Source organism: Argentina anserina, chromosome 4 (genome assembly GCF_933775445.1).
Source record: "Argentina anserina chromosome 4, drPotAnse1.1, whole genome shotgun sequence".
Classification (NCBI taxonomy): Eukaryota; Viridiplantae; Streptophyta; class Magnoliopsida; order Rosales; family Rosaceae; genus Argentina; species Argentina anserina.
Window position 1 is genome coordinate 21,105,541 of NC_065875.1, and position 19,954 is coordinate 21,125,494.

Sequence of the window (19,954 nt, forward strand, 5' to 3'; positions counted from 1 at the left end):
ACTAAAACAAAACCCTATGGCGCTAACAAAAGCCTAATCAAGCTCATGGGTTAAAATAAAATTCAAAATAAATAAATTCTAAAATAAAATCTGAAAACACTAAAAGCTGTTTTTGAGGGTCTAAACGACGTCGAATGTCTGAAAAAGCACCCACGTCGTGAAAAAGCGACGTTCTTGGTTTCTGGTGCCGTTCCTTTTCCGAAAAAGTATTATTCGCCCTATTCTGAGCTCATAGCCCAAATATGAACAGTACCAGCATTCACTTTCTTGCATCGGTCCATTTTCTCTTCGAATCTTTGTGTCATTTGTTCTACATCACACAATTTTAGCCTCTTTTAGCAATTTACTGTATCAAATATGGAAATGTAGAGCTTTAGAAGCAGTCCATGTATGCTAAATTGCTGACCATGCTCCATTGGGAAAATGAATGACTTATGTGCGACTACATTCACCGCGAAGAAGCAACTTTTAAACATGTGGTTAGAGAAGGTTGCAACAATCTTGATGTGTTAGAATGATCTTGAGAAGGCCGCAAGGGACTTTTTGGTCCTTCCATTTTTGGCATAGATCACAGCCTTAAAAATCACCTTCCACTTGAATAAACTTGTTTTCATGTACGTAGTACTATCTCTTGTGCTCTGGATTTGGAACCCAACTTAGCTGTGAGGCTTACTACACCCGGTCTCATTCTTGTGATAGAATAATTTTGCGATGGGAAACATATAACTTGAATCCGTGTTAAAAATATTACAATGGACAAGATTCTCGTAGAGAACATCCATGGTCTCACCAAACCACATATTATCAATAGACGACTTACCTACTTGTGAGCTAGTCAATCTGTAAGGTCATTTACTTCACGTAGATATGTAGACAATCTACGTGAAGTTTGATCTTAATGCTTCCATTGCACATTTCCAAATAAGTGCTGACACTACTTCAAATTGAGTTGGATACGGAACGGTGGCACTAGCAGCTCTAGACTTGAGACACAATTTTTTAGGCATCAAAGACAAGTCTCCTTAACTTGTCACACAAGCTTCGTAAGCATGTTCTTCTGAACTTGGCGATAGGTTGATGCAGTGACGGATCCAAGCCCTTAGCTGGTAGGCTCAAGTCCAACCGAAACTTTTGGGCAAAAAAAAAACTAGGTATATACAATTACAGACACAACACAATTAATGAATTAAACCTCAAAGCTTCTTTCCCGTTCTAAATCTCTCGGCCTCTCAGTCTTAGTCTCTCAATCTCTCTATCAACTGATGCGCTATCTCCAACAAATTCAAAATCCCTCTTAGTCTCTCAACATCATGTCATCATCAATTCTACTTCTCTGAGGCTCTAACTCCTCCATCTTCTTCTTTTCTCTGGTAAAACATATTGTAAGTATAATCAATAGATTATTTTCAATTTGGGAGAGAACTATTAATTGGGTTTTCTTATTTGATTTGATTATGTTATAGTTTGTTTCTAATTTTGTTTGGTTTTTGCCTAGAATCCGTAGATAGAGGCAGGCATGGAGTGAGATAAATCAACAATGGTGCATTGATGTTTGGGTTATCGGTAGAAGTGGCAAATGGGCCGAAAAGCCCGAACCTAGCATGGGCTTGACTCGTTAAAATTTGGTCTATCATGACATGAGCCTGTTAGCGGCCCGGCCCGGCCCAAGCCCGTTATTGTAATGGGACAGGTCGGTCAAGATATATAAGCTCGTGGACCAAGCCGGGCCCGAGCCCGTTTTGAGCCAAGCACGGCCCGAACATGATAAATTTATGGGCCGGCCCTTTAAATACATAATTTTAGGTTATTTATATAAATATTTAAACAATTATCATTATTAAACTTGAATATTAGACATTTTAAATTAAAATTTCTTGATTTTCATTATTTTAACTAAATATTTCACAAATATTATCAATGTAGTAAATAAAACGTCATTGTTTTGACATACGCAACGTTTTAGAAATAAAATTATGATATATGTTGTAGTATTTTATTTATTTTACTATTCTAAAAAGTTATATGAAACAAATATTCTAATTACATAATATTTTTTATTTTAATTATGTCTTATAATGTAAATGGGGCGGGCCGGCCCGCTTCTTGGCCCAGCATAGGCCCGAGCCTGGCCCGACATAGCTTGAGCCGTGGGCCGGGCCGAGCTTAATGTTTAAGCAAATGGGTCGGCCCGAGCCTAACACGATTAATAATAGGGCCGGCCCGAACACGGCCCGAACACGGTTTTTGCTCGCTTAAAATAGACCGGCCAACCCGTTTGCCATCTCTAGTTGTCGACATTCAAATACTGAATTGGGAATTTGATTATGTTTTTTTCTAGTACGAACTCTAAGCTAACTTTGTTAGATGATTTGCTAAATTTAGTTTATAATCTTATTGATTTACAATAGTCTAATTTTAGCCTTTTAGGTTCTATTACAATTAATTTGATATTGTTGTATTGGTATGGTTATTGCTACTGTGTTTGTCTACATTTTGTTTAATACAAACATTGTTTCTCAATCTATAGGTGTTCTCTGATTTTGAAAATTTATCGAACCGTAGGGTTATATTTATCTAATTTATTCTTATATTGTATTTGATGGGTAAGGATTCCCCAAGTGTATCTATTTTCCTAATTAATATAAGTCTCTCCCACTGTTGAGATTTTTTTTTACTTGATAAAAACTCAAACTCATCCGAACTCCAATTCCTTGACCTGCCACACTGGGTTGATGAGTAAGTCGTGTGGAGGGTCAACATGTGTTGCAACACCAAATTCAGCAGCTGGCTAATACAACACTAGGTACATGCCCGCTTTTTGCCGTGGTATTTGTGTATGTTTTCATTTTTTGCATTCTCTGAATTCTTTATACCTAAGTTGAAGTCCACTTATAAAAATATGGTAAAATCATGAGCAACTTATGAAGAGAACATCATCGTTCGTGAAGTTAATGAAACGTTGCAAAAACTTTCAACTCTGACAATTGAAATCACAAACTGACAAAATCATACACTCATTTTAAGTACATTAGAGCTACAAAATCACTATGATTGACCAGTGGTGATATTTATATAGAACTTACACTACCAACAAACATATTCAAGGTTTATGAAGTCCAAAATAATAAGACCAACTATCAATGATCTGAAATAATCCAAACTGAAATTAAAACCAACATAACCTTGATCTGCAAACATATTCAGTTCTGCTCAGAATTGAAAGAAGACCAAGAATAAAATTTGGATTATTTAAAAACAGACACTGGTTATCCACAATTTTAATAGATGTGGAGAGAACGAAATATGCTTAAAGAAATTGATTCCACTTTGCTTTAGTTGATGAGCAAGTACATATGTAAATTGTTGTCTTGATATTCAAATATACTTAGAGAAAACAAACAAACAAAAAGCCGAAATCAATTCAAACATGACCAAATGACTTCACCCTAATCCACCAATATCCTAAAAAAAAAAAAAAAAGACAAAATAAGACTAAGTTTAGAAAAATTACCATCCTACTAAGAAACCGAACTCCATTGTTTCTACCTCTTCCCTCTTACTGCCACAACAATTTCACTCTCACCCCATCACTTGGTTACCTTTCTTGAAATCAGTAGCCATGTATAGAACTCATTAAACCAAAAACAAAAGGCCACATACATTATATCTCACACACCATCTATAGCAAAAAGACAATCTCATATGAATCGATTTGAAGAACACCAAAGGTAGAAAACTATAAGTATTGTGAAATAGTATGCCACTAATTACAGTAACAAAATTGTTCATGAATATAGAGGTGCAGCTCAAATTGCAAAGTGAGGGCTAAGCTCTTAAAAAAATTATAGCTATTAACACCAAGTTTAAGAGCTAACTGGCATTAAACTTCCATGGTATCAACAAGCTGCCAAATACTACATTTTCATTGATTACACAATGTAGATAGTCTAGAGAACGTTGCTTAGTTTTAACTTTTAAGGGATGCTTTATGACATTTGACAAAATAAAAAGCATATCCTGCAAATTGGACCACATTTTTCGTCATAGTAGTCACAACCAGTAGATATACTGCCGTTAAACAAAAAGAAAGACAACAACAAATAAGTTGTTTAAAACATGGACATGAACTAATCGACTCCAGTTAATTGTGATATAATTTCAAAAGTACTGCATTTTACTTCTCTTGTGTCAGAACAAATTTTCTTTTTTTTGCATTCTTTGAACTCATGAGTCTCTTTTCTATGTGATCATTTATCAATCTGCTTCACTTTTTGTAAATTAAACTTTGGAGGCTACAAACGTGAGTGAAGAGATAAAATGGATTATCCACACGAACAACTTGCTGCTAGGCCCTCTTATCATGATTCTCTCAAGGTTCTTTAAATTGAAATTCAACATGCCAATATATTGTAAGTCAACTCCTTTTCATTTTAATCTTACCATAATTTTATCTATTAGCTTTTGGGTTAGATCCAAAATTTGTCAATTTATCTATTTCAATTATAACAATGACAATAATCAATAAAATGAACTCAAACAGAAAACGAAACAAATCACTCTTCAAACTTCAACATTCGCTCATTATCTTACTGAAAATAAACCTAGATTCTCAAAGTCAGTGATGATTGAAGAAATTCCATACTTAAGCCAATAATAAACAAATACATGATGAAACAAAATGAAAACCCAATGAGCAACCAACGATTAACTAAACAACAAATACTTGGCTAATTCTCAGTTCTTCACAATCTCTATCCATGCAAACCCAAACCTGTAACAGAAAAATAAAAACAGCCATCAGATGACACAACACCAAGACCGTAGACAAAGAAATTACCCAACCCATCAATTATCTTCTAAAATCCGATCGAATTCTTGATTGGCCATTATTCTCCACTTGAACTAAAGAGGTGGCATGCAAATGTACAACACACACATGAGAGAGAGAGAGAGAGAGAGAGAGAGATAACACAAATGAAAAAAGGGTGAAGGGTGAGGCTTTTAATCTGCTGCCTTTTGCAATCCTGCAATTCCGTCAACAATTTCGGACAATTTTGCCATTTATAAATAGTAACAACTGGCTTGGAGGAGGGTGCAGAGGTGGATCTATGAGGACGCAAGCCCAGCTTCAGCTGGGTAGGAATTATATCATTCCTGCTTAATCTTTGTTTTCTGCTGGGTAAAAATTCCATATGTCTTTGGCTTATGTGTTGTGGTTATGAGCTAGTGGGGTTTCATCTTTGTCATGTGTGGTAGATATTGAATTTCATCTTTGTTAATGGTAGAAATGTGGAATGGAGTGGTGATGTCTTATATTATATATACATAAAGGGAGAGACTCAGTGATGCATGAAGAAAAAAGGCTCAGTGTTTAAGATCACTGCACATTGGGTTTAGAATTTGCATATATATGTTATTTATTATTATTCTTTTCTTTTTATGTTATCCAATTTTACTGTTAGTTTATAATAATTTTACATATCTACATATGTACATTATTTTTTTGTCGCAAATAAAATTTTACATAACTGAAACTTTTTCCGCTCATCTATTCCTCGGACCCTAGATCCGCCACTGGGAGGGTGTGACATCTATGTAAATAAGCCGGAAAATCCAGGTATTCTCACATAGGCCTTATGAATAGTACACCTAAAGTGAACAGTAAACACCGAGTAGTATATAGTAAATAACCGTGCATGAGCCTAGCTAAGGGGGGTGTATTCAACTCTGATTTCAAATGATTCTGATTAATTTATTATAATCAATGGATTCTGAAAATCCATAGATTATTTCAACTCCACATAGATTCAGCCAGATTTCATTGTATTGTATTTACCAGATTTGTCTTGATTTGCTTGGATTTCACAAGTGCATGTATGATTTATATATTATTATTAAATAATAAAATATAGAATATGGAGAATTAATAAGTTGATTTTCTTTTTTAACAGGCTGCATACTCATTCATTCCGACCTCATTGTCATTATAATCTTCATGATCCCTCTCATTCGCATTGTCCTCATTATTTTCATTCGCATTGCCTTCAATATCATTGTTATCTTCTTGACTTTCATTATTACAATTCCGTGGTCTATCTTCCCACATAGCTTCAGCAATATTAAGTCTCCAAGCATTAGCCTTTGCTCTTTGTTGTAATTGACTTTGAGAAAGTAGTTCAAGATTCTCGTCTTCCATATTAAGTTCTTCATCATTTTCTATTTCAGGAGAAAATTCATCGGAACGACATCTTTTATGCATACATATCAAGCAATAACAAACATTCATATGTATTGATTTGAGCAATTAAAATAAAACACATAATTAAGAACATAAAATTTTTCGATCTTATTGAGAGAGAGAGAGAATACATCAAAATCTCATGTCTAGATGCTTGATTTCTAACAAGCATGATATAGTTTAAAAATACTTCAAAATCCAACAAAATCAACTAATAAATGAAATCATTCAAAATCAATCGATTTTTAAATACCACCAGAATTCATAAGAGTTTTTGAAATCTTAATTGAATACCTTGAGATTTCAATGGATTGTTTAAAATCTTAATTGAATACCACAAGATTTCAAAAGATTCATCAAATACAATAAAATTTTATAGAATCCTAGTTGAATACACCCCCCTAAGTTCCACGACTCCAGTTATGAACTTCCAGGAAGGATAATACAACATTCCATTAAGCCGTAGCAACGTCAAATGTATTACTCTGCGCGCCAAAGTAATCTCATTTAGTCATTCCAGCTAATGGGTGATCGACTACATCGTTAATACTCTGCCTAACAGATAATCAAATTGTATTCAACGTTAGAGTTAATACTCTGCCTAACTATGGGTTATATCAAGAAGACCCAAGTAAACTAGATACATACGCATGCAAATCAAGCATGAACTCTAAGGATTTGATAGTTGGTTAGGCAGACTATCAACTCTAACATTAACTATAATTAACATTCTGCTTGATTCTGTGTTGCCTAGCTACAACCCTTCCTGGTCTCCTGGAGGGTAATTGGTGCCGTGTGTTTCCACTAACAGTATTCTTAATCTATCAATTGTAAATTTGTAATGGTGAAGTTTCAACACTGAAACTTTGAAAATAAGAAATCGTTCTAGGGTCCATTAACATTTTATATATTTAATCTGGAAACGTAATCTTCCGATGGTCCAGCCCTTGTACGCTGTTAAGTGCAATCCACACCCGGATCTCCTCGCCACCTTGGCGGCTCATGGCTCCTGTTTTGACTGTGCAAGTCGGTCTGAGAATGAATCCATTTTGGCTCTGGGAGTTCCTCAATCCCGATCGCATCATCGATCTATGCTCATCCTTGTAAAGCTACCTCTCACATATATGATGTACGCCCCGAAGTTGGCATCAACCTGACCACTTTCGACTCAGTTGATGAGATTGTTAAGATCCACAAATTGCATCCGAAATGTCCTTAACTGATCGGCATCAAAGCTCCGGATGGGAGCGGCCGGGTGCATGTGGCCAACGAGTTTTAAGTTCGGTGCTTTTCCTGATCGAAGAAGTGTCCCTGCTTCTCCAAGCCGCTCAAACTGCTGGACTCCAAGTTGCTGGGGTGTCATTTCACCTAGGGAGTAAGTCCCACAATTCTCAAGCATACAAAGCCGCAATATATAAAGGCAGCTAAGGTGGTTTTTCAAGAGGCAACCAGGCTTTGAATGTGTTAAACATTGGCAGTGGCTTTGTGTCCGATTCATTGTGCTTCGAAGCTTCGGCAACAGCCGTGAAGGCCGCCGTGGGTAAGTACTTCTCTGAAGAGGAGCGATGTAACTTATCAGTTATCGCCGAGCCAGGTCGCTTCTTTGCAAAGCAGCAGAGATGACTTTCACTCTTGCCACCAACATCATCGGGAAGCACGTGAGAGGGGAGTTCATCACCAATATTGGATCAATGAAGGGATTTATGGCTCCATGATGTGTATAGACCGCACAGGCCCAGTTGAATCGTGCATTTTCCTAAAAAAACACATAAGAACCATGGTAAGGACAATGATATAAACACAAGCGTGATTGTATGTGGCAACTGGCAAGGGTATCGGTGGTGCTCCGACTTACAGTTCGACTATGTTTGCTCCGACGTGATTGTATCGGAAATCCATTAATATAAGAAGGGTATGTTACATTATAAATATGTTACAGATCAGTAATGCCCGGCTATGTTAAAAGCGAGCAATGAAAGAAAAAAGTAAGTAAACTCTAGATTGAACTAAAATAAGACAATCATAGGAATACGTTTGAACAGGAACCATGTTACCAACAACGCTACCAAAAATTACCTTGAAGCCACATCAGATTGCTATTACGTTAGTTTATTTTTGTAAAATGTGTTTTGATGCGGTGTAACTTGGCTCAGAATCAAATGAGGTAATGACATAATGGTCCATGAACAATTTTGTTGCGATAAGCTTGATGGTCACAGTAATAAATTTGAATTGATTTCATAAGAATAAGACTTGCAATGTAAGCCCTAAACGTAGCTTCGATATGCGCAAATTGCATGACAATGAAGTATATCAAATCCTTAAAAGAAACATGTTAATCGTTTGAGTACATAAATACATCATTCGTTAAACAATCTCTTTAAGGCGGTACTTTGCTTGGTACAAGGCCAAATATGACATTGAGCCTGTTGGAAAAATGGTTAAATAAACAATTTAAAATTAAATTTTAATTGATTAATTAAATTAAGTTAAACGTATAATTAATCAAAGATGAATATAGATTTAAGTTTTCCATAATGAGGGCTACAAGATCATATGTTTGTTTGTGTAATTTGGTTAGTGGGTGAATACGAAATTGTCACTCAAAGATGACTACTTGAAATGAGAGAAAATGTTTGTCCACATTGGAAAAAAGAAGTGTTGGAAATGCTTTATTTAGAATCCATTGTTTATGGATTCTAAAGTGTGTAAGCCCCCTTATACCCTTTCGCGTACGCGCATGGGGGGGGGGTGCAAATCTCAGGTCACAAGGGAAACTCGTGTATGCCCGTGCGACTTGTGGACACAATGCAACACTGAATTGAGGGTCGAAACGCAGATTTTTTTTGCATTTCCGAAAATTCTTTTTGGATGTTTCAACTTCTCTTGACTGTTCAAATTTTTCTTTTTGTAACAACTATAACTGAAAACGTTATTGTGTGTTATGGAGAAGTTTGTAACATATTGAAATCATTGCTTGTAACATATGTAACTCATGTATGTTATGATCTTTTATTGCTTATAACAACCATTTTATTTATTGAAGATTGCAAATCCTCACTGTATATTTAGGCACCATCCTTTTATTATAAAATCATTCCAAACACAATCAGCTCTCCCTCTCTCAAAGTGTTCTTAGTTTTTCACTGGTGATCAAAAGAGGTATTTTTCGAGTTCGTTGAGAGTTCTAGTTAGTAATGCAACTTCCTAGAATTGTTTAGTCGTTTTATCATGGGAGACAAGCGCCAAGTATCCTTGCACCGGTAGAGGAGGCGTAAACGTCTTAAGGACAGTGTGGTATCACACACGTCTCGACTATTTCTTCAATCATCATTCGTTCAATATTTTGTTTGAATTTATATTAAATTTCTTTCATGTTATTCGTCATTATATTTTAATGTTATATTATAATTATTTATAATTTAATATATCATTATTCTTCTAAAAGAGCGCTGTCACTCATTTCTTCACATATTATTCACGTCGGTCCTACCTAAACGGTCATCGCCGGCAAATGGTGAACCAGGCCACGCCCCAGTCGCCCCTAACCTCGTTCCCTAGTGGAGACGGCAAACCCACATGCCTGAACATAAGAACATAACACTTGTAATAAAATATGCCGCTCTAACTTCCATCCGATCAATGTTACGGGTTTATTAACGCATGTAGAAAGAAAACCTAAATACGTAGTTTATGAGTTTTTGGTACTCAAACAAAAAGTCAAGACAGAAAGTTGAAAGTTGTTATGATTAAGGTAAAAGACCGAAAACATAGAAGGAAACGCATGTCGATACTGAATGCAGCAAAAAAGACAGTAAAACGCCATTTGTAAACAACACAGATCTCCAACACCAAATCTCAAACACTCTTCTTTTCTTCCTTCCTTGTCTCTCCTGCACCTCACCCCAAACCACCTGTTCGTCTTCTTCCTCTTCTCAATACGATTTTCATTCCTGGATTCATAAAGCTCAGACCTTTAGGTCAATAACATCTCTTCTCAATTCACAATTTGCAATTTGGGTTATGAGCAGCGGCTGACATGTCGGAGAAGAAGGACTCCGGCCAGCTCCCGGACGGTTCCGCAGAGCCCTCCCCGGCTGCCGCCGATGCTAATGCGATTTGGAACGACGTCGTTTCGCCGGTGACCAAACCCGAGGTGAACAAAAGAAGAATTCTTGAATTCGCAATGCTGCAAGTTTCGATTTTGATTGAATTGGTAGTAGCTGCAGCTCTCAGTTTTGATTTCTGATCGTGGGTTTTGTATCAGGAATCAGAGAAAGCATTGGAGGATGCAGGGTCCGGGAAGGAGGACATGTTTGAGGATTGCCCTGATGATATCTTGGTCGATGATGTTGAGCGTTTACGAGCTCAGCTGGATACAGCTGTTGCTGAGAAAGAAAGCTCTGCTCTCCTGTTTGAGGTACATAGCTTTATTTAGTACTTCCAACATTTCGATGCTTTTCGAGTAACATGTTTAGTTTTGATGTAGTTTTGTCTGTTTCAAGTAGTTTTTGATCAAATGTGAGTACGGAGTAGTGTTTGATTGAATGTTTTTATTTATTTTTTTAATGTGTCGGGGTGTAGAAAGAGAGGGAGGCGTTTGTTAGAGAAGTCGGTGCTCTTCGGATTCAGCTCAGGGGTCTGAGTGATGAACAGACATTGGTGGGTGAAAATGGGGGTGGTTTGAGTTATGAGGCTGCGAGTGGAGAGAATGGAGAAAAGGCTGTAGTGGCGGAGAAGGATGCGCCGTGGATTGAGTTGATAAAGGAGTGTTCTGGGAGTGTTAAGAAGGCTTTGGAGAAACAGGCTCAGATTGAGGCCAGGGTGAGGGAGCTCGATGGAGTTGTGTGTATGAAGGATCAAGAGATCGAGGGTCTGAATGCCAATGTGAAGTTCTTGTCCGAGGGTCATCATGAGAAGGATGCGTATTTTGACGCTCTGGCAAATAGGATGTTGGCTTCGCTCAGCGGTGTAGTTGGTCAGCCAGAACTGCGGGATGATACTATTGCTGGAAAGCTAGTGCATGTTGAGAATGGCAATTTTATGTTGATTGAGAATTACAACCGGATGCTTTCTGAAATTGAACAGTTCAGACAGTGTTTGGCTGAGACGGGATTAGATTATAGTTCACAGGAGGTGGGTGGAATTTTCGCTGCTGCTCGTGATGAGTTACTTGAGCTTAGAAGAAAGGAGGCAGAATTTGTTGAAAGATCGAATCATCTAGAAGATGGGAATAGGAAATTGGCTGAAGAACTTGACAAGCAGAGAGCTATAGGTGAAAGGGTGAATGCCGAACTTAATCAAACAAGAATGGAGCTGGAGCAGGAGAAGAATAGGTGCACTAATACTAGAGAGAAGCTTACTATAGCTGTGCAGAAAGGCAAAGGATTGGTTCAGCAGAGAGACTCATTGAAGCATTCCATTGCTGAAAAAATGAGCGAGCTGGAGAAGTGTAGGATTGAATTGCAAGAGAAGTCAAATGCTCTTGAAGCTGCTGAATTAAGCAAGGAGGAATTGGTTAGGAGTGAAAACTCAATTGCAGCACTGCAAGAAACACTTTCCGAAAATAATTTAAAACTTCAAAAACTTGAAGAAATGTTGTTTCAGACTGGTGTACCTGAAGATCTTCAATCTATGGATATTGTGGAGAGACTTCGATGGCTTGTAGATGAAAGTGTTAAACTCAAGGAAATTTCTATGGAATTCCAAACCTTGAAAGAGGCTATGTATGGTTTGGGTCTGCCAGAAGTTATTTTGTCTTCTAGTTTGGGATCTCAAGTAAACTGGCTCTGGGAATCATATTCTCAGGCCAATGAGGAAGTGCTTGTGCTGCGCAATGAAATTACTGCAACTAAAGAAGTGGCTCATAAAAATATTGACCAGTTAACTGAATCACTTTCAGCTGAGTCTCAGGCAAAGGAGCATCTCCAAGCAGAGTTGGACAACATAACATTGGAATACAATGATATTATAAAGAAAGAACATCAAGTGTCTTTAGAGAAATCTCAGATGGTCAGAACGTTACTTGATGCCTCTGGAATTGTAATGGCTGATGAAGATGTGTCTCAACTTTCTGCAGACATTGCCACACTCATTGATACATGTATTGGGAAGATAAAAGAACAGAGCTCTGCTTCAGTTTCAGCTGACATGCAGGCAAAGGAAGTTCTCCAAGCGGAGGTGGCCAGTCTTACATCAAAGTACGAAGAGGTAGTTGGAAAGGAGAGTCAAGTATCTTCAGAGAATGCTGAGATGGTCAAAATGTTACTTGATGTCTCTGGAATTGTGATGGACAATGAGGATGTCTCCCAGATTTCCTCAGACATTGGGACATTTGTTAACACCTGTATTGGGAAGATTAAAGAACAGAGCAGTGCTTCATTTGAACAGTTAAATGCTTTGATTTCAGCTGAAATGCAGGCGAAGGAATATCTCCAAGTAGAGTTGGACAATCTAACATTGAAGTACAAAGAGATTGTTGAGAAAGAGCGTCAAGTCTCTTCAGAGAAGGCTGAGATGGTCAAATATTTACTTGATGTCTCTGGAATTATGACCGACAGTGAGGATGTGTATCAGCTTTCCCCAGACATTGCCACACTCGTAGATAGATGTGCTCAAAAGATAAAAGAACAGAGCTCTGCTTCAGTTTCAGCTGACATGCAGGCAAATGAAGTTCTCCAAGCTGAGTTGAACAGTTTAACATCAAAGTACAAAGAGATAGTTGAGAAGGAGAGCCAAGTATCTACTGTGAATGCTGAGATGGTCAAAATGTTACTTGATGTCTCTGGAATTGAGATGGACAATGAGGATGTCGCTCAGATTTCCTCAGACATTGGGACATTTGTTAGCACATGTATTGGGAAGATTAAAGAACAGAGCAGTGCTTCATTTGAACAGTTAAATGCTTTGATTTCAGCTGAAATGCAGGCGAAGGAATATCTCCAAGTAGAGTTGGACAATCTAACATTGAAGTACAAAGAGATTGTTGAGAAAGAGCGTCAAGTCTCTTCAGAGAAGGCTGAGATGGTCAAATATTTACTTGCTGTCTCTGGAATTATGACCGACAGTGAGGATGTGTATCAGCTTTCCTCAGACATTGCCACACTCGTAGATAGATGTGCTCAAAAGATAAAAGAACAGAGTAGTGCCTCACTTGATTCTTCAAGTATCAATGTTGAGCTATTTGAAACAATTCAAAGCCATTTATACGTAACAGATCAGGAGTTGATGCTCTGTCAGAACATTCTAGAAGAGGAAATGCTGGTGAAATCTGATGTGAATAGACTGTCAGAGGAGTTGCGGGTTGTATCTCAACAGGTTGAGGAATTAAAAGAGGAAAAAGGGTCCCTACAGAGAGATATTGAACGGTCAGAAGAGAAGAATGCTATGATAAGGGAGAAGTTATCTATGGCAGTCAAGAAAGGTAAGGGATTGTTTCAAGAGCGGGAAAACTTGAGACTTCGTGTAGAAGAAAAGAACTCAGAGATTGAGAAGCTAAGGGTTGAGTTACAGAAAGAACAATCCACACTGTCTGAATGCAGGGACAAGATAAATAGCTTGTCTGCTGATACAGAATGCATTCCAAAGTTGGAAGCTGATCTTGTTTCTATGAAGGAGCAAAGGGATCAACATGAACAATTGTTACTGGAGAGAAATAACATGTTACAGAGAATAACTAAATCAATTGATGCAATTGTTCTTCCTGTTGATTCCAAATTTGAAGAACCTTTGGGGAAGGTGAACTGGCTGGTAGGATATCTGAGTGAATGTCAGGATGCTGAGGCACAAGCAAAGCAAGAATTGGGGAAAGTAGAAGAGGAAAGAAGTAATCTAGCGTTCAAGTTGGAAGAAGCCTATTCAACAATAAAGTCACTGGAAAATGAATTATCTGTTGTAGAGAATAGTTTGGCACAACTTGCTGAAGAAAAGAGGGAAATGGAAATCGATAAGACCACTGTTGAAAGAGAGTTACAGAGAGCATTAGAAGAAGCTGTTTCCCAGGCTAGCAAGTTTAGTGAGGTTTCTGCAGCTAAAAAGTCCCTAGAAGAGGCATTATCACTTGCAGAAAATAATTTAGCTGTTCTTGTCAGTGAAAAAGAGGGGGCTGTAGTCAGTAGAGCCACTGCAGATGCAGAGCTAGAAAAAGTGAAAGTGGAATATGATATACAGACGAGCAAACTATCAGATGCCTACGAGACTATAAAGTCACTTGAAGTTGCTCTATCTCAGGTTCAGGCCAACGTTTCTGTACTTACTGAACAAAACAATGATGCTCAAATCAGCAGATCCAATTTAGAGGCTGAGCTAAAGAAACTGCACGAGGAAGTTACATTACAGGATAACAAGCTTGCAGATACCAGTTCAACTATAAAATCACTGGAAGAAGCACTGTTGAAGGCAGGAAATGATATATCTGAACTTGAAACTGGAAAGAAAAATGCTGAAGAGGAAATATTAACACTCAATTCCAAGTTAAATGCTGCCAGTGAGGAGTTGTCTGGAACTAATGGCAGCACAGACAGGTCCTTAGAGCTCAATAGTCACCTTGATAATCTTCAAATGCTGATGGGGGACAAGACTATGTTGTCCACAATGAAAAGAAGTTTTGAGAAGAAGTTTGAAAGCCTGAAGGACATGAATCTCATTCTTAAAAATATAAGGCACCATTGTGTTTCAGCGGGTTTAGAGCTGCAAAGGCACCAAGTACTAGAGGTATGCATAAGGCTTTCTTTTATACTGCTCACTTGCTCTTAGTTTTTTGCTTGCTATGCCAGGGGATCAACATGTATCTGCTTTTGGAGCTTTCTTTGTTCAATCATTATGTTAACCAATTTCATACTTCTTCCCAGGAAGGATATGTTTGCTATTATATCTCGAGGTTAATACTTTATATCTAACACTGTCCTTAGATTGCATGCAATTTCTCATGAGCTCCGATAAAGTCCAGTCCTTCAATATTTTCATGAAAAGGTTCCTGATGAATTAAAATCTTTGTGATTATTGCACTTATTATCTATAAGAACTTATTGTATGTTAAAACACTCTTCTCCTATGTTTGTCTTTGCATTCACATATCCTCTATAATGTCTAGCTGTCTAGGAAATAGTGTAACACAATTTTTCTTCTGTTTTGTTTATTTTTTTTCATAGTGCTCAGGTCTAATGACCTCCTTTCATGACTTATTTCAGGAAGATTCATATGTGACGAAATCTTTTTCAGATGGTCTTCTCAATATTGCAAGTATTGAAAAGGACAATGCTGAGGTCAATGGTGCAGATGGTGATGATATACCATCATATTTGTCTTCGACTGTGGAAAGGTTGCAGTCGCGAGACATGGTTCTTTCTCAAAATTTTGATCGCTTCTCTTCTATTATAGATGAGATTATTGAAAATCTGTTAAGAAATTTACAGGAAAGAAGTGACGAAGTAGCAGCTATGTTTGAGCACATGGAGTCTCTTAAACAAAAAGAAAATAATCTGGAAATAGAAAAACATGAGCAGGAGAATACCATAGCCATTTTAGAACGCGGTCTTAAGTCTCTTGTCTCTGCTTGTACTGATGCCACCAGAGAACTGCAATTTGAAGCTAAGAACAAGTTACTCAAACTCAGCTCTGTTCCTGAACTTGAGGAATTGAGAGATAATCCGCCACAAGAAACAGGAGCAACTGATGGAGAAACCACAGAAACACAAGAGCAAGGTATTGATGGCAGCAAACATAGTAAAACAGCAGGAATGTTGTCAGTTGCTTGCAAAAATGTTCAAGCTTTGATTAGACAGTTTGAGATCACAAGTGGAGTGGCGGCATCTACAATTGAAAATTTGCAGAATGAACTGAAAGAAGCTAGAACTACTTCTGAAAAATTCATTGAAGAAAGGGATCTAAGACAAGACAGGATCTACAAATTGGAGGCGGATATAGAAATGTTAGAAAGTTCTTGCACTGATCTGAAGCTTAAACTAGAGGATTATCAAGGGAAAGAGGATATATTGAAGGAAAGGGAGGCAGAACTTTCATCACTGCACACTCGGTTGTCATTGAAAGAACAAGGTGAATACCTCTCTTTGCTTTTCCTTATATGAACATATCTACTTAGGGTCTTAGGCTCTTCTGATATTTGCTCACATTTTGCGTTTCAGAGAATGAAGACTTCCTCCTATCAGCATCCGAAGTCAAAATCCTCTTTGACAAAATCAAAGGGATTGAATTCCCTATACCAGAGTCAGAAGTAGGAGACGTAGGAACCCATCATTCAATTTATGTGGAGAAGCTCTTCCATGTTATTGATAACATTAGTCACTTTCAACATCAGATTAATTCACTGTCTCGTGAAAAAGAAGAGCTACAGTCATCACTTGGGACACAATTGCTTGAGATAAAGCATCTAAGGGAAGAAGTGGAAAGTTATGTCAGATACGAACAAGATACTGAGAAGATGAAAAATGAACTGTCTGTGCTTATATATGCTTTGGAAAAGATTATAGACATGTCAGGAGGTAATGATTTAGTTGGAGATGAGAAATCTGCTGGTGTGAAGGGACTTGTGTCAGTGTTAGAGAAGCAGGTTATGGCTTTGCTCGTGGAAACTAAAAATTCAAAGTCAAAAACTCAGGAACTTGGCACTAAGTTGGTCGAGAGCCAAAAGCTTGTGGATGAATTATCAAGCAAGGTTAATATACTTGAAGTTTCAGCTCAGGGAAGGGTTGCTCAGCCAGAGATTGTCCAGGAAAGGAGCATCTTTGAAGCACCTTCCGTGCCTACTGGTTCAGAAATATCTGAAATTGAGGATGTGGTAAGTAGTATTAATTATCGCTTACTTCTTTCTGCATTGTTGTATAGATTCCTATTGAGTGTTTTATGAAAAATATTATACACTTTCCATTGGCGAATGGAGTTTTGACTAGTGATATGTGATACAAGTGTTTCCTGTTAAGTTGAGTGGTTTATGGTAGAAATTACATATACTTAAACTACCAGAGGCGAATGCAGTTTTGGCTCATTAAGATGCTTACTCTCAGTTGCATGCTGTGAAAATGTGCTTTAAAGATGGATAGCGTTAGTCGGTTTGTTTCAATATATTTGTAATGTTAGGAGTGATTCTTTGTTGGAAAGATGTTAGGACTGAAGCTGCTATTGTATTTCAATAATTATTTAGGGATCACTTGGAAGCAAAACGATATCCCCTGTCCCATCAGCAGCTCACGTGCGCACAATGCGAAAGGGTTCTACTGACCATCTTGCTATTGATATTGATCCTGAATCTACTCGATTAATCAGCACTGAAGAAACTGACGAGGACAAAGGTTCGAAGTCTAGAATTTAACTGCCATCTCTAATTTCTAGTTGCTTTAAAATCTGGTAACTTATCTGTTTCCTTCTTGTTTTTCTTTTTGATCCCATTTCTCAGGCCATGTATTCAAGTCTCTCAATGCATCTGGTATCATTCCAAGACAAGGAAAGTTGATTGCAGATCGAATTGATGGAATTTGGTAAAGTCCTAAACTTGTATCAAAAAAGAAAAGGGTAGGGTGGAAAATGTCAGACAAGGGTTGTCATCTTTTTCTTTCCCTCAACATATAAAATTAATGCTAATTCTTTTGGAACCAACCATATTAGAGGAAAAGTCCCTGAGAGCAATATATTTGGCTGTCTTTGATCAATGCTGTCCACCACCCTTCTAATGGAAACGAGTTTGATTGGCCTGGCTGCGGGATTGGGTCATGGTCTTGTTTACAGCATAAGTTGGATTAGGCTGCATATTTGGATATACCTGAACCCTAAGTTGCTTATGATCTCTATGTGCAGGGTATCTAGTGGTCGAAGTTTGATGAGCCGCCCAAGGGCTAGGCTAGGCGTCATTGCCTACTGGCTTGTCTTGCATCTGTGGCTGCTTGGAGTCATCATTCTGTAAAGAAGGCTTTGATAGATTACCCCCTCGACTTCATTTGGGTCTGCAAGCAAATTTGTATCATATATAGATGACAATTTGTAATTTTTTTTTGCCCCACCCTTTTTTTAGCCACTTTGCATATATATGCTCCATACCCATATTACTTCTCTCCAATCACATTTTAAGATTGCAGAGAATCAAATCAAAAGGCTCTATGCCCGTCGAAAATGTTACACACTTGTACTTCATCAAATTTAATCTTAGTTGGGTAGCAGACATATTAAATGTGAATTATTTCTAGCTAGTTAAAGGGGAAAGATAACTCAAGTTTTGACATTTCTTTATGGGGTAAGTACTTCAACGGTATCTCAACTCTCGTGCGCAGGGCAACGCGATACCTAAACTTATAAAGTTAATAATATGATACATGAACTCTTATTTTGATAACAATATGGGATCTCCATCTATTTTTTTTGGGAATATTCCATTAGATACTAAAAAAATGCTAGTTTAATCATCTTTGATTAAAATTTGACAAAGTATGGTAGGCCTATTAAATTGAATTTACTTATTCAACATATTGCAAATATTTGAATCTATCCTTGATACTCAAAGTGTTGGGAGTCATCGGTTCAGAATAAGGTCTGGATTGAATTACAGTGAACTGGAATTGAAATGTATTGAAAACTGAAGAAAATGCAGAGAAAGCTAAAGACAAAATATAAGAAATACTAGATAGTTCTCATTCATTCATTACCTCTCCGAAAGCATAGCAAATACATATATAGTTTAATACTAGACCTCATGGGCCTACATGATAGATTAGCTTATAAGAGATGAGTCCCAACAGGTACCCCCCTTGAAATTAAGCCTGTCCTGAGGCGCACAAGGATTGGTACTTGGCTGCCATGGCATAAGCGTCCTCCCAGGTTGCATCATCCTTTGTGAATCCTTTCCACTGAACCAGCCAAGTGGTTATTGTCTTGCCCTTCAATTTCCGGCTCCCCATGTCAAGTACACGCCATGGCTCAGGAACGATTTCTCCCTCATCAGTGAACTGTGGTAAGGTGCTTGTCACGGGAACATGATCCCCAATCCTTTTCTTCAAGACCGAGACATGGAAAACTGGGTGGAGCTTTGAGTGGGCTGGGAGAGCCAAACGATATGCCACCGTACCAATCCGCTGAGTTACTGAAAAGGGCCATAATAGTGCGGTGCGAGCTTGTTGAATGGGCGTTTGGCGAGGCTTCACTGGCGATATGGTTGCAGACGGAGAAAAACCCAATCACCAATTGTGAATTCCCTCTCAGTGCGCCCTTTGTCAGCCATTTGCTTCATTCGATTATGGGCAGTTTGAAGATTGACATGCAAAGCTTGAAGTAAGGTATCTCTGTTGGTGAGTGTTTTGTCCACTGCTCCAATTGTGGTAGTGCCATGTATATAGGAGTCGATTGTAGGAGAAGCATAGCCATAGACTACCTGAAATGGAGTCATTTGAATCGATGAATGATGGGTGGTATTGATCCACCATTCAGCCCAGTGGAGGTAGTCCTACCATGTCAAAGGCTTGTCGTGTACGAAGCTGCGTAAATACTGTTCTAGCGATCTGTTTACAACCTCACTTTGGCCATCTGATTGGGGGTGGTAGGCAGAGTTGTGGCATAGGGATGTACCTTGGAGTTGGAAGAAGGCTTGCCAAAATTGGAAGATGAATATGGGGTCTCTGTCACTCACTATTGATCTGGGCATGCCATGGAGCTTAAAACATTTCGCATGAAGATATCTGCTATCTGGCTGGATGTGAATAGGTGTGAGAGGGGGAT

General features: G+C 38.0%; 1 protein-coding gene and 1 pseudogene across 1 annotated transcript; both read left to right on the forward strand.

The window, feature by feature from the left end:
• Positions 1 to 7,161: 7,161 nt before the first annotated feature.
• Positions 7,162 to 8,120, forward strand: LOC126792712 (ornithine decarboxylase-like; annotated as a pseudogene).
• A 1,912-nt stretch (positions 8,121 to 10,032) lies between these two features.
• Positions 10,033 to 18,429, forward strand: LOC126792677 (trans-Golgi network-localized SYP41-interacting protein 1). The gene is made up of 8 exons (XM_050519132.1): positions 10,033 to 10,394; positions 10,506 to 10,658; positions 10,823 to 14,950; positions 15,427 to 16,291; positions 16,381 to 17,033; positions 17,397 to 17,544; positions 17,649 to 17,730; positions 18,047 to 18,429. The coding sequence occupies exons 1-8, from the start codon at positions 10,278 to 10,280 to the stop codon at positions 18,150 to 18,152; spliced, it is 6,252 nt and encodes a 2,083-aa protein (XP_050375089.1). The 5' UTR covers positions 10,033 to 10,277; the 3' UTR covers positions 18,153 to 18,429.
• The last annotated feature ends 1,525 nt before the right edge of the window (positions 18,430 to 19,954 follow it).